This window comes from Ascidiella aspersa, chromosome 4 (assembly GCF_963924565.1).
Source record: "Ascidiella aspersa chromosome 4, kaAscAspe10.2, whole genome shotgun sequence".
Classification (NCBI taxonomy): domain Eukaryota; kingdom Metazoa; phylum Chordata; class Ascidiacea; order Phlebobranchia; family Ascidiidae; genus Ascidiella; species Ascidiella aspersa.
This window is the reverse complement of record NC_139450.1, coordinates 7,080,711-7,094,846: the sequence shown is the minus strand read 5'-3', so window position 1 is coordinate 7,094,846 and position 14,136 is coordinate 7,080,711. Positions and strand designations below refer to the sequence as shown.

The window sequence follows — 14,136 nt, the reverse complement described above, 5'->3', positions numbered from 1 at the left end:
CCAGTCTCAGTCAACTGGGGGGGAATAAAATCCAGGCTTTAAAAATATTCGTAGGACAGGGGTGCAAACAAACAACAGAATACCACATGTTATACTTCTTTCCCGTTTCAAAACGGGTAAAACTACAATGTTTTTGGGAGGAAATTTCTCTTTAACAGCGGTAATAACTTACCATGGCCATAATTGGATACTTACTGCCAACCTGCACTCAGGGACGCCGAAGCGATTTCAGGGCAAGGGCGGCGACTTTTTTGGTAAGCAACATAGACCGCAGGCGAGTTTAGAGAGCCGAAATATTGGGGGGTCCGTGGGTACTCCCCCGAAAAAATTTTTGCGGCCACGCCCTCTAGATTGGCTTAAAATGGTAACAATTTAACAAAACTTTTAGTACTCGGCTTGAGCCAAGTTTCTCATAAAAAAAATGCGTGTACAACACTGCTTCATGATTTCCGTCGCATAATATTTAACGTTGTGAAAGCAATATATCATTTTTCATGAAAAGGGCTTTTGCAAATTACGATTCGTCTATGTAAAAACGGCCACCTACCTTTAGTTGTTTTTAGGATTGCGTGTCGTTCCTTAAGCCTCGTTGAATCCAGGCTTCTGGACTGCCTTTCATAGTCGCCACCGTTGTGTCCTAAAAAACAAGAGCGCACAATTGATATGGTTGAAAAAAACTCAGGCGGAATCCAGTTCTTCGAATGGCTATGATGGATATGAAACGACAGATATTTCCTTTAGGTGGACGATTTAGTTTTTCCCACGGCTAACTTATTTAGGAGTTGTTAAAAGATTCGACCATTATCACTTTTTGGAACGATGTCGATGACCGATTTTTTACGTTTTTGCCAATCGTTACCTGATTTACATATATCTGGGATATGGTAAAAATTTCAATGTAATTAAATAAAATCGAAATCAACCTAGCATGACGCAAAACAAAACTAAAAAATTGTTGGTCTTTAGGGAAAAATGTAGTAAAATGTCGACCCGAATTTAGCGATAACGATATATCAATAGAAACTATTGCTAGTTGTTAGCGGTAAAATATATCGGTCTATGTTTTGTTTTTAGGTTAACACATCAGAGGCGTCCTTGTTATAAATTAAGCTAACAACTAGCAGGCACGTAAACAAAAAGTCGATCAGCAGAATTCCAAAAAAAGCCATCGTCGGCAAAACATACATCTAAGATATTATACTTGAAACTATTTCGTGACTGGCGGGCTAATAAATGAATCAGGTTTATTATTAAAAACATGAAGAGATTTATTTTAAATGACTAAATGACCATACCACTTAACGCATTACATCTTAGTGTGAAAAACAAATGGGTTTAGGCAAATACCAAAGCCATATGTGGAAATGTGTTATTTCACCTACCTACTAAACTCGTCATGTCATTTACCGAAAAGCTGAGAATGATTCGCGTTCAAGTGCTTCGTGGAGAAAAAAACCTATAGCTTTAAAATCGAAATTTCGACTTTGGTTGGACCTCTTCAGACTGAGAGGCGCTTGGCCGCGAATTGTTTTCGTTTGTCTCGCTTCGAGCATTTCGTTTTTGGAGGACAAGGTTATTTCGGCGAGCCGAGAAGATCTATGCGCGGATTTTGCTGTTGTGATAAGACGATGAGATACAATATGTACGGTATGCCTCGATATTGAAAAGAAAACCGGGCTTTGAATGAGTTTTCCAGGCTTTTTTTTATTTTTTTTTTAAATTGTGGTAATGGTTTAATGCAAGTTAAAGACTAGGGTATATTGTATAAGCTACTTTTTTGGAGGGTTTACCCTTTGGAAACCGAAAGTGTGTTTACCGTATTGTGTAAACCCTCGAAAATGGCACTTTCTTGTGGCATTTCATGGAATTTTAAGACGTGACAAGTTCAAAGACTTAGAAGACAGGGTATTACAAATCGATTATTTGAATCAGGCAGGCAAGGAAATAATTCAATTAATATTTCATCTGGCGGACTGCAGCACATCATTTGCAATAACAACAAAATATTAGCAAAGGTAGTAAAACAGTGTAATAACACAACCGATCGTTTCGTTCCATAAAAGTTGCACATTTTTTGTTGGTTCTTAAAATAAGAATAAATGTCATGAATTCTATTTAAAAATACCAGCCCAATAAAACAGTCTTTTCCATGTGTATCTAGCGTAGAGGTAAAGAGAAATATCTTACAAAACTCAATAACCAAAATGTCATTCAATCGCTCGCAGCTAAATAAGACATTAAAACTTTTGCATTCAACAGTAATGTCATCTTTCGTTTAGTTCAGAAACCAGTGCAGCCTAAATCACATACAAACGTTAAGAAACTGCCTCAAATTAAAATAATAGGGATTAGAGATGTCCAGTAATATATAATAATATCGGATCGGAGCCGATACCTGATGCCACGATAATATCGGATCGGAGCCTAAACCTGATGTCATGTGGTAGTATCGGTACTCGTCCGAAAAATCCGTTTGAAGGTTTTTATTTCAGTTGTTTTTCTTGTTTGGGCACATCAGTGAATTCATTCAGTATCGGATCGGATCGGATCGGATCGCATCGTGATACTTTTAGATTTAGTCCAAAATATCGGGTCTCGTTATCAGAATAAAATGCCAAATATTGGTCATCCCTAATAGCGATCTTTTCGTTTCGCCTAAACACACACATAGTCACGTGTAACGTAACTCTGAGACAATGATAAGTAAATTAAAGTGCAACAGGATAGTAAGTAAAAATCAAGCTTTTACAACTCGGACAAAATCAAGGTAAGCCATGGGCAACTTAGGCACTTTAAAGAACTGCTGCGTCAAGCGAGGCTTAAACGTTTCGGGATAGGCATATTGCAGACTTGGATATCCTTTTCCAAAGCGGAAAGTTCGCTTCCCGAAACCCGACCTATCAGTGTCGTGCGTGCAGCGGACAACCGGCATTCTTGTCGACTTGAATCAGTAGAGTTTGGACCGCAGTTATATAACTGGGAATTAAGGCTAATTAAGCGGGAATTAGAGTTTCGCAGTTATATAAAGTCCGTCTTTTGATCGTTAATCGTCCGTTAACTTTTGACGCCATTAATTGGAGTGTTGCTCTATGTCATGCGGTAAAAGTGTTGGCGATATGAATTATAGTCATCTTCGATCGGACTCTAGCCATAAGACCGAAATAAGAACAACATTCACGACGGAATAAAACCTATCTCGGAATCAGACCAAAATAGGACTAATAACTATAATAGACATAATACCAAAATCAGAGTACCGGTAAGTCCTAAACAGGCGAGAACAAGAACTAGTGGCCAGAATAAGGCATGTTTACCCAACCCAAAACCCTACCCCTAAGTACATCACTAACTCCCCTACCCACTAAAATTTACGGAAACCACGAATCGACTTGAGCTTCTCGAAATCAATTTGATTTAAGAATCCATTTGATTTAAGATTATCAAATTTAAAAGTGCCAGAAAGTGGACGAGTGGCGGACATTTAGACACACATTTTAAATTTTGATCGAGTATAATCATTGGATATGATATTCCAATAACCTTGAAAAATATAGACTGATGGGCTCCAGGAGACGATTGGCGTCTAAAACTTGTAAAAAAATTACCAGTTTAGCGATACGTGAAAACAGTCGCCCGACCTTTGCCGAACGCGAGGTGGCAATTACACAGCGTCGGGGCCAGCAGGCCAGGTACGCTGCTTAAACGGTTCTGGCATGCCAGGAATGCCGGCGGTTATGCCCAGCAGTTTGCCTGACGCGCCAGCGCAATTTCGACAGGTTTTGGTGACGCTGAACTGCTAGGCATTAAGCTATCGACAGCACAGAGACGTGGATATTTTTGCTGCTATTTTCCAGTGGATACTTAACGCAATTGGGAACGAGCCTTAGTTCAAAATAAGTCTGGCCGGGCGTTTTAGCGGAAACACACAATAAGACATACAAAGCAACAAGAGCTAAATTAAAGTAATCTACAAAACAGCAGCATTAAGACCAACAAAATAACAAAGCCAAGTCAAGTTTCGGGGGCGTACCAAAGACCGAAAAAATGGCCACAAATTTCTACCAGTCATATACCATTTCACATTGTCGCTGAAATTAACCGTCTAGCTTCAAGGCGTCACTATTCTTGATGAGTCAATTTATTTCCTTTCCGCAGCCTTCTGATGTGTTAGACCGGTATTGCTGACAGATTGGCTATAATTGGCATTGTATAGTTTTCCAAATCAACTTAAAACGAATTAAATACGTCTAAGCATTTAATTGTATTGATAACAGTTGTTCTGTGTACTGATGACGATTTAAAATATTTAAATGATTTAAACCTATATAAATGTCGATTGTGGCTGTGACTGAAAGAAGACTTGGCTAAAAACAAGTTTAAAGTTGAACTGTACTTTAAATCACAAAGATTAGCTTTTAACTAAATCGTTATTCGTGGCAAAATTTACCGGTGTACAACTGGTCCGGATACGTTGTAAAAAGAAAAATGCCATAACCATTCCAGATGAATACATTGGTGTTTATGCGAGCGTTTACAGTCACTTTGAAAGAACTTAACCCTGTTAAAAAGTTCAGCAAGCCTATTGAGCTTAAGTGGTAGAATCAAGAATAGAAAAAGCTGCGCCTGAAAAACGATTACTCGTATTAAACACCGGCCTGTTCCAGCCAGTAGCTCCTAATCTTTTTAGCCATCGGCGCCCTTCACCAAAGATAAGTAGATTGAGTCACAATCATTTTTCCCGAGTGGTTTACAGTGAAAAGTAAACAAACGAAACACCACCAAGCCACGACTGTGCACTATGCAGGGATATAAGTTCGATTAACTTTACTCAAATAGTACACAAACTTTTTTTTTTCAAGAAGCTTACCAATAAAGCAAAATAATTATTATGTAATAATTTAAAATACCGCTTGGCATGCTTGGAAATTATACATGGCACCCCAAGGTGCAGCGCAACCCAGTTGTAATCGCTGGTATAATTTATAGACACGCTATTGTTTGCCAAGCAATCTTGGCACGGTTGAACAAAGTTCAAAACAACACGCTAATAATGGTTTCACGCGGCGTCGGTCAATCATCTTTGGACTCTAGTTAAATATATATATTACATAATTTTTAACCTGGGTGAGATTGCCTATGGTATATAGTGTGACAAAATTAGGAGTTAAATGTGTATTAAAGTTTGTTAGGTTGTATAACCCCTTATATTTAAACTTTAAGTGGTGATTATTGCACAAACATTTCGATATTTTAAAAATAGAACAAAAGCACTCTTCAGCAAAACAGTTTCCTCCCACTTTGAATGCAGTTGCCCTTATATGAAAAGCTAGAAATAGATCTATGAATGGCCCATTCGAGTGATTTTGACAACATATAATTTAGCGCAATGCTGAAACGGCAAATGGCAATGACTAAACATTATCAATAATTAAAAGCAGCATTTTGCTACCTTTTTTCGAAAAGTGTAACATCGAAGCTATGGCAATGGAATTCTCTTTGAATTTTTTATCAACGAACAAAGCATAAAATGTTAGCTATTATGATATGATCCAATGTATTCCTATTGCTTCCGCAATTTAACGCCAAATCTGGGATACAACTTTACAGCAAACAAGTTTATAGTTTACTACAACGTCTGTTACGTGTCTATAATAAACATAGTTAAGCACTGTGTCAACAATAGAGATACAAACAGCACAAATCATTTTGAAAGACAAGAAGTCTGAAATGATAATTATACCACTGAAATCTGCAAAGGTATTAGATTTCTAGGAATTTTTGCGTAACAAACACCTAAAATTGAACACGGGTAAAGCAAACGCTTTATGTGTAAAAATTAGGAAATCAAGGAACAAAACACTATTCCAAAGAACTTTTTTATGTGTCAAATCCATTAAGTTAAACAACTAAAGTTTAAGTCAAGTGACGGAAGTGTACAGAAATATGTAGTTACAACCCTGTCCATCACCGTATTCAATTGGAAGTTATGCGAAAAACATAAGCGGATAAGGCCGTCCTTAATTGGTTTGACAGCCAAGCACTTTCTTATTACCGAACGAACGATTTGCGATTCCGACAAGTAAGCAATTTATTCGCATTTCCGCGTCAAGATGGGGCGGCGAGTCGATTACAAGGAATTCCCATTAGGGTTGCGTGTCTAAACAATCCAGTGCGCGAAGTAGTGCATTAAAAAGTAGTAGTGTGTGCATGCTAACTCTAAAGACAGCCGGGACCATTAAGGTGCAAATGTGACGGAAAAAAAGCTGTTGTTGAATAAAAAGTGAAGACAGCTGCCTATTAATCGAAACCATATTGTAAGCTGGTCGCTGGCCTAGCTTGGCCAAAGCGGGTCGAGAGGAATTTAAAAGCTGCTCGCCCAGTGCTGGGAAATTATGCAGCCGTCAGCATGACGCGGAATTATCGATGACCGAACGGCATGTGATGCAATTTCGATTCCACGTCACGTTGTAAACAACATTTACACAGTTGGGTGAGCACGGTTAGAATTCGGCGCTCTGCTAAAGAAAAATGGACACAGAGCGGATTAAACAAAATGCATGTAGTCGTCCTTAACGATAAACTCGTTAAATAAATTGAATGAACGCGCATGTAAAACACCAATTTTTTTCATGTATACGGTGATCGCTTCCTTTCTGACATTACGTTGTCAGTTTTTTTACTTGTTACAACCAAATAGCTTGCCTATACTCTTGGACAAAACAACCAGTATAGGATAAACTAGAAATACTTCTTTCCCAAAACGATTTAAACTACATTTTTGTCATTTTTCAAATAGCATCACAATTACAAAAGTTCGAATTCGAAATACACTTTAAAAAATCAGGTATAATTCACCAACAATTTAGGTAAAATCAAAATTAATTTCCAACGGAGTTTTTAAGGCAAAATTTTAACGTCATGATTTGGGCGTTTTTTGTCAAACCTTTGCTGAATTCTTGTTTTGACTGAAAGGGTGAAAAGCGCAAACAAAGTAGCAGTTTTGTAAAGAACGAAAATTAGTTTTCATTAAGCAAAAACTTACAATATGAAGTGGACATATAAGGTGACCAATGTATAAAAAAACATAAAAGGGAGATCAAATAAAATGTACTACACTACTACATACTATTTACAATAATGTAACCGACCCCAAACCAATTATAAAACCAACGGGCACTTTTAAACATTAAGAAATCGTCTACACTCGTTTGAAACGCGGTGAACATGATGTAAACAAAAGACCGGCCGTGTTTATTGTAAAAAAAGCCAAGTGCGGACAGCTGGAAATTGCGATGCAACTTGATTTATTATCGTCGCAAGTGAGTTGGTGGCGACTGTTGTTGGCCTATTGGAAATTTTAGCAAATTAAAATTGCAACCCTAGAGTTTTCCACGGCACACTTAATTCTACTGATCATGAGTCACGCAAATTTGTGCCAATCTCTTCGATTGCCAAGTGACGCAACCAATTCGCAGCACTGCCAAAATTTTAAGGTTTTGACGCAAGCGTTCGTTTGATAATGTCGTTTCGAGTAATTTCCGGCGGTAGGTCTTTAGGTCACACGAAAGGGTTGAGATAGGGGGGCGGGGTGCTTAGGGGTCCTTCCAGCGCTCTATGGGGGTTTTAGAACCCACCATAACCTTGTGACTGAAAAAATAGTAGAAACCGGGACCGGAAAGAAATGTTGCACTAAGCGCCGAATGAATCATCAATTTAAAAGTAGTAGTCACGCCTGATTTGTGTCACGGGATACCACTCGAGCAAAATCGGGTGGCAAAATTTCCCCGCCTTGCGCAAATTCAAAAATGGACCAGTGATGCAATCTCTATAGCTATCAAATCTGTTGTTTGCTGCTACTGTCGTTGACAAAACGTTTTGGAGTTCATTGGTAATTCGGTTTAGCAACTGGTAAATTGCGGTTCAGGGGAGTTTATTTGTTTTTGCGCGCACTAAATTCGACTTTCCGAGAAAAAATACCGGAAATTTGAAAAGACTGCGATTGGTTTACAATCGCTCGTCACGTGGACAATTAATAATAATACCAGTCGTTGTAGAGTTGTCTTTCTTAAGGCAGGATCAACCTATAACATGACAGGGCGGTATGGACCTAAATGCAATCTATACTGTTCTCTGTCGCTGTCCTATAACTACCTATTGTATCTATTTTAAGTTTTTACGTTGCACGATATAAAAGCTGATCTTGAGTGTAGTAATAAAGTTTGGCAACGATTAAGGCGTTTCTTTTCCAAAAGAGCACGTTTTGTTTGTGCAGCGCATTCACGGCTTAATATAACAAATTATTTTTACCTTCAAAACAAAAAAAAACTAATTAGCAGTACGATACGATATGCCATCGAATTAGATTTCAAAAAAGAATTTTATTTTCGGTAAATATAAGTAGTGTACAAACAGACTGTTTAACGGGCTGTTCAAGGGTAGCAACAATAAGGGTATAATATTGCAAAAGGCCAAAATCCTACTAATGCTGTCCTAGCGTTTCAAATTATGCGCGCAAAGTTAGAAAAAAACATTGTGCCATACGGTGACCTAGAAATCCGTACTAACACAGAACGCCTTGACCCGCAACACAAAAGTAACACTCGAGGAAAGAAAATACTAAAAAAATCCTGTTTGGCTAACTGCGTGGGGTACAACAAGTTGGAAGGCTCGGCAGCCGAATTCCGCTTATACGTCTAAATCTAAACGGATTAGAATCGCAATCGAGGTAAATTTTGCTCCCATGAAGGTTCGGACGCTATAGCAATTCGAAAATTTGAAACCGCATACCGGGAATGGCGTCTCCATTTTCCTTGACTGGGTGCTGTTGTTTGCCAGTCGACTGCTGCTGTTGCTGTAGGGCATGTGCTCGCCGTTGCTCGAATCCATTTTGTTGCTGATTTTCGACGAAGTGCGCCGCCTTTGTGAGGACGTCGAGGGCCGATTCCATCCTAATAAGTCTTCTTCTATAACTAATACTTTTTCTTTGATCGCCGCGCGCGCGTCTAGCGTTTCAGCGGGGCTCGCTGTGAACGTCGGCTGCACATTTTTCCTTCTCGGTTATAGCTTTTCTTTCAAAGTATCAGTTTTAACAACAAAACAACCTATTAAGTAGACGATCTGAAAAATAGAAGGGCATTGGTTAGACCAGCTAGACCAGACCTGGGCAAACTAAGGCCCGACAAGAAATATAATCAGACCAGCAGAGCATCTTAAATAAAACTAGGTTAGGCAAAAATAAGTCTTAACATTTTTGTATTGATTTTAAAATTATTTATTGACTGCATTATACTCGTGTAAGGCGTCCTCACCTATTCCTATACTCTTACCAGCTTGTCAAAACAAAGATAAAGATTCTTTTAAACTTAATCACACGTTGCATTACGGGTATTTCAGATCCTTTTGTGACCCGACCCGTCAAGATATTTTCTGTTTCTCGTGTGGCACGCTGTCAAAAATAATTGCCAACCCCTGGGCTAGACACACATAACGCTATCCAGGTGGACAAGTAACTTGAAGAGTCCTTAGTTTATGACGTAACTTTGTGACGTTCGCCTATTTTTAAATCTTTTCTTTAATAACTAACGTTGCTGAAATGTTCTTGATAGCAAAAAACACCGACGTTTTTTTTAAACACAATACACGGGTTTTCTTAGTATTTGAAATACAAAATCCGAAGCCATAATTTTCGATTAACTTAGTGTTTTTTGTTTACAAACACTTCGGTAATACTGCATGCCCAACATCAGGGTAAAAAATCTAATAAACATAAGCAAAAAATACAACTTGATTGTTTTGCACTGGTAATGGCATAAAATATTTACGGCTTTAGTATTTTGATTGAAAGAAGGGCTGTTTCTTAAAACTAGATTTTCCTTTGTAGCGTCATTTTATTATAAATTCCACAGTTAAAAAAACACGAAAACCAGTCGTTCCTAGGTGATAAAAGCACCAAAAATCTGGCTCGCGCTCATTTAAAACGGTCACTCAGCGCTGAATTTAACCGTAAGTATACAACTCGAACTCCTGGAACGCACCTGTTTAAACCAAATTACTTGGGCGTATGTTGTTAGTCGAAAAGCGTTCATTAATTATACACTATCAATTTAATATAGAAATTAAACATTGAAAAACTATTATGTGTAAATTAACAGTCAAATTTCATCTTCAAAAATGGTTCGTATAAATACTGGAGAGTCAAATGCACGCAAGTTTTTTTTTTTTTTTTTTTTTTTTTTTTTTTTAATTTGTAAAACTGAATTTCAGGTATCTCGTTTATATCACTTCATATTCAAAAAGCAAATATTTTTTTAAGTGTGACCTCGAAAGGAAAAAACTTAAAACCTATGATTCTATTAGTTCAAAACAAGTGTGTTGTTTTGAGGTAGTCTACAAGCGCAACATTTGAAGAGTTTTAAAAGCTGACAGAAAGAGTTAGGCCATACCAGACATGAGAAAGTTTGGCAACTTTTGGTAAAATGTGCATTTCACCCAGCTTTCAGAGTCAAAAAATCAAATTAGAAAAGTAAAACGCCTAAATCGAGCGACCCCAATGGTAAATCGGTGTACTGGTTAACCACTAAAACGGCACAAATACTACGCCTCGCATGCAGCAAACGGTACTTAAAAGAAACAGAATTTCTTCGTATCTCGGTTCATCGCAAACCGAGCGGTTATTCGCACTGGTGACGTGTGATTTGCCATATTTGGCCGGGACTGTTTGACAGCCACTGCTGTAAATTCGAGCACAATTTCATCACTGCTATCAGCCAGGCTCGCACAGTGGCAGTGAAATCCAGCACCCAAAGGATGGGCGTGATTTTTCTCTCGAGGAAGTAATGCAATAAGTAACGGACCGCTTTTTTATTAGGTTACACAGAAACACCGTGGTTTCGAAAAGGCATTGCGAGTCTGCTGTAAACAAGGTTTAGGCAACACAGAAATGAACGATTAAAGTGCGTTTTTCGCTTTTTGCGCACTAAAGGTACATCTTAAAAGTGTGACTGTGGATTTGAACCTATGGCAATTTACAAGGCCCATTCAAGTCCGAACTATTCTAAAGACAGAAGCGTTTTACCAAACGATCGAAACAGTGTGTACAACCGTTTTGCACTCTTTAGTCAAGTGAGCCTCTTACAATGTACTCGATTTGCGACGGCCCTTATCCCTGTAAAAAATAACGCTTTTGTACTTGGCAATGCTAAGGTATGGTGAAAAGGACAAACATAAACTGTTATAATGAACCTCCTATTGGACAATCCTGGTAAATCTAAAAAACACTGTTTTTTAAGTTTTTTGAAAATGTGCTAATCTGTGTTCCGTAGTATCTGCCAGGTAACTTACACAAGACTGCAGTAAAGTCACGCTCCAAAAACCCTATTGACTCGAATACGAAAATTGATAGCCGTGCTATTGCATTGCTCAATACAGATCTACCATATTTAGAAGTTATGTTTTAGTTATATAAAGTTAGGAGACACAAACGCAGACAAATCACTTCGCATGCCGTAACACGCTTCTAGCACCATTCTTACAAACGTTCCTCAGTGAAAGCCCTTTTATTTCTTGCCATGTAATTCGAGCTGTTTACTTTATCAGGTCTATTTTCTCATTTCTCACAAAACAGTTGTACTTTTATTAACGCTGAACTCGCGCTCAAAGGCAAAACCATGACAGTCAAAGCTGCAGGTAAATAAGGACAGAGCGCGGCACGCTAGGCACGTGTTGACTCCAAAAGGCTTGCGCGGTGGAGAAAATGTTGACATCTTTTCACGGATTCCGCTTGCAGACAAAAGAAATCGGCCCCTCCCTGGTGCCAGGCAAGGAAACGCTAAAAAACAAGGCGCTACCGACGACTGGCACACAAGTACAAGTGGCTACGGGTCGGCACAATGGCTGGCCGCTGTGTGCAATCGAGCATGGCGGTAATTAAGTATCTCGAAAAGGCTCGAGCAAGGAAAGGTGCTGAAGTGCTGTTCTGTTTACGCAGCCCCTTTGTGTTCGATGGTTATAATGGAGCAGCAGTCGACAGCTACTTGGGTTAGTGTGTACTGGGTCTTGCCTTGCATTTTGGATCGTCGTCATTTTGTCGGGCTAGTTTCTATTACAAATTAACCCGGCTTCCGGGCTGATGGCTGAATATTAATCAAGTCTTTTGAGCCCTTGGCACCGCTCTTTGTGTGCCCAGCATTCTGCAAGGCAATAAGGTTTGGTGCAAAGCGAGTTGCTCTTATACATGGATCTGCGCATATAGTGAATCGACTAATTTAACTAAAATACTTGTAACATAACATATGTTTACTAAATTTTGTTTGGATATCCCTAGATTCTGTTGGGACTTCTGCATAATTTAACTATCATTTAAGTTTCATAACGTTTTTATAAATTCGCTTATGGGTCTAGGTTTTTAAATTTACTCTTTCACATGCCACAAAGATAAAAGTTGGCTTTTACACCTTTAGACTTGGATATATTAAAATATTTTTCTGAAAATATGTACTTAAGAATTAGCTTTAGACCATAAATGATATTGCTGATAAATTACCAAAAAGTGTTTACCCCGGAAGAAATTCCAACAACATGAACTTAAAAAACAATTACATTGCAATGATAGGTACTAAGAAAAACGTATCTTACTATACATAACAAAATACTTAAAATACAAACAAGACAGGCAAACATATTTTAAGCTAGACAACCAACTGTCTCGTAGGGTGGCTGTTAAATATTTATGTTACACAACCTGGGGATTATTACGAAAATCCCTACAACTTGTTGTCAGCTGTATTCAGCTTAGTAGGCCTAATCGATAAATAATTCATCATCTAACCCACTGACAGACCTTTGATACTGTGCTAGGATGCTGCAGAAGAGCTACTGGTTCGCCCTGACATGTCTTAAAAAGCAGGGTTTTTGCCAGGGAGTTTTACACCGCTAAGCTTAGCCTGACTCTGTAATAACAACAGTTCCCAGTCGCAAAACCGCGCAAAATTTAACTGGAAACGGCGATAAACAAGAGCGAGTATAGACGACGCAGCCCGGGGCATCGCCACATGCCTTGCACACATGACTTTGCAGTAAGCTGGAACGCTGCGCTCGACATGCTTGCCGCGCACATGTGTGCTTCGTCGCCCTCTCATTATAAGCAGGAACTGTGTTGCAATGCTGCGGCTGCACTTTTGTCATTTTCGCCTGGCCCTGGCGCATGTGTCATTGAGCGAGTTTTTGGCGGCTGCTGCTGCTAGATACAGCAGGCAGCGGGAGCACGCCTAGGCCGCCAACAGGATGTGCGCTGACTAAGGATCTCAAAGCCCTTGCTGTCAATCCGGCTGACGTCACTGCGTTGTAAAAGCTTAATAGTGCCCCGGCCGCGCAAGTTTATTGTCAGATTACAGGCGGCGCCGAAAAAATCCTGGACACCACTGCGCCGACTGGGAAATGGCGTTCGTTTTTTTGGAGCATTTTGACTTACAATCGCTTTTGGACTTGTGCGTTTGGCTTGTACTGCAAAATAAACTGCTTATCTGATTCAGGTGTTCCACCATTTACACTGTAATTGTTCAGCTTGCTACAAAATGTGAAGACGAGCTTATCAGTACATCGTTTTAAATAAAGATGAATTAATTTATTGATTTGAAAGGTGAGAAAATATTATAAACATAGCGTAAAACATTAGCTATTCTGAAGAAATATAATCTACCTGTTTAAGTTACTTTAAAAGTCAGAACCAATGTGACTTTAAAAGTAGAACCAATGTTTTTAACTAAATCTCATCTAGATTAAACAAATATTATGAACTTATCAAACTGTTTAATTAAATGTAAACTTGTATTTACCAAAATTTCAACTACAACAATTGTCAACCATTTCTTACTATATATTACTGTAAGATAACACATATTTGCCAAATGTTAATTATTGAATTAAGATGTTATCAAATTCCTAAACCATTTGTCTTTAAAAGTTGCAATAACATTGACCAACATATCACAACTATTACAATTAAGTGTTATTAACAACTCTTTCAATTATTTTACTTTAATGTTAACTGTTGCATGAAAATGTTATTAAGATCTTAAGCTATCTGACTTTAAACGTACAAACAATGCATTTACCAAAATCACAATTTTAACAATCAAA

General features: G+C 38.4%; 1 protein-coding gene across 1 annotated transcript in view; it reads right to left on the bottom strand.

Annotated features, from left to right (window-relative positions):
- The window catches only part of LOC146146915 (uncharacterized), a 59,475-nt gene extending 50,406 nt beyond the window's left edge, over positions 1–9,069 (bottom strand). The window contains exons 1-2 of the mRNA XM_083386617.1: positions 8,788–9,069; positions 548–637 (exon numbers count right to left, since the gene is read on the bottom strand). Of these exons, the coding sequence (XP_083242743.1) occupies positions 548–637; positions 8,788–8,947 (250 nt within the window). The 5' untranslated portion in view covers positions 8,948–9,069. The remainder of the gene's footprint in view (positions 1–547; positions 638–8,787) is intronic.
- Between the last annotated feature and the right edge of the window lie 5,067 nt (positions 9,070–14,136).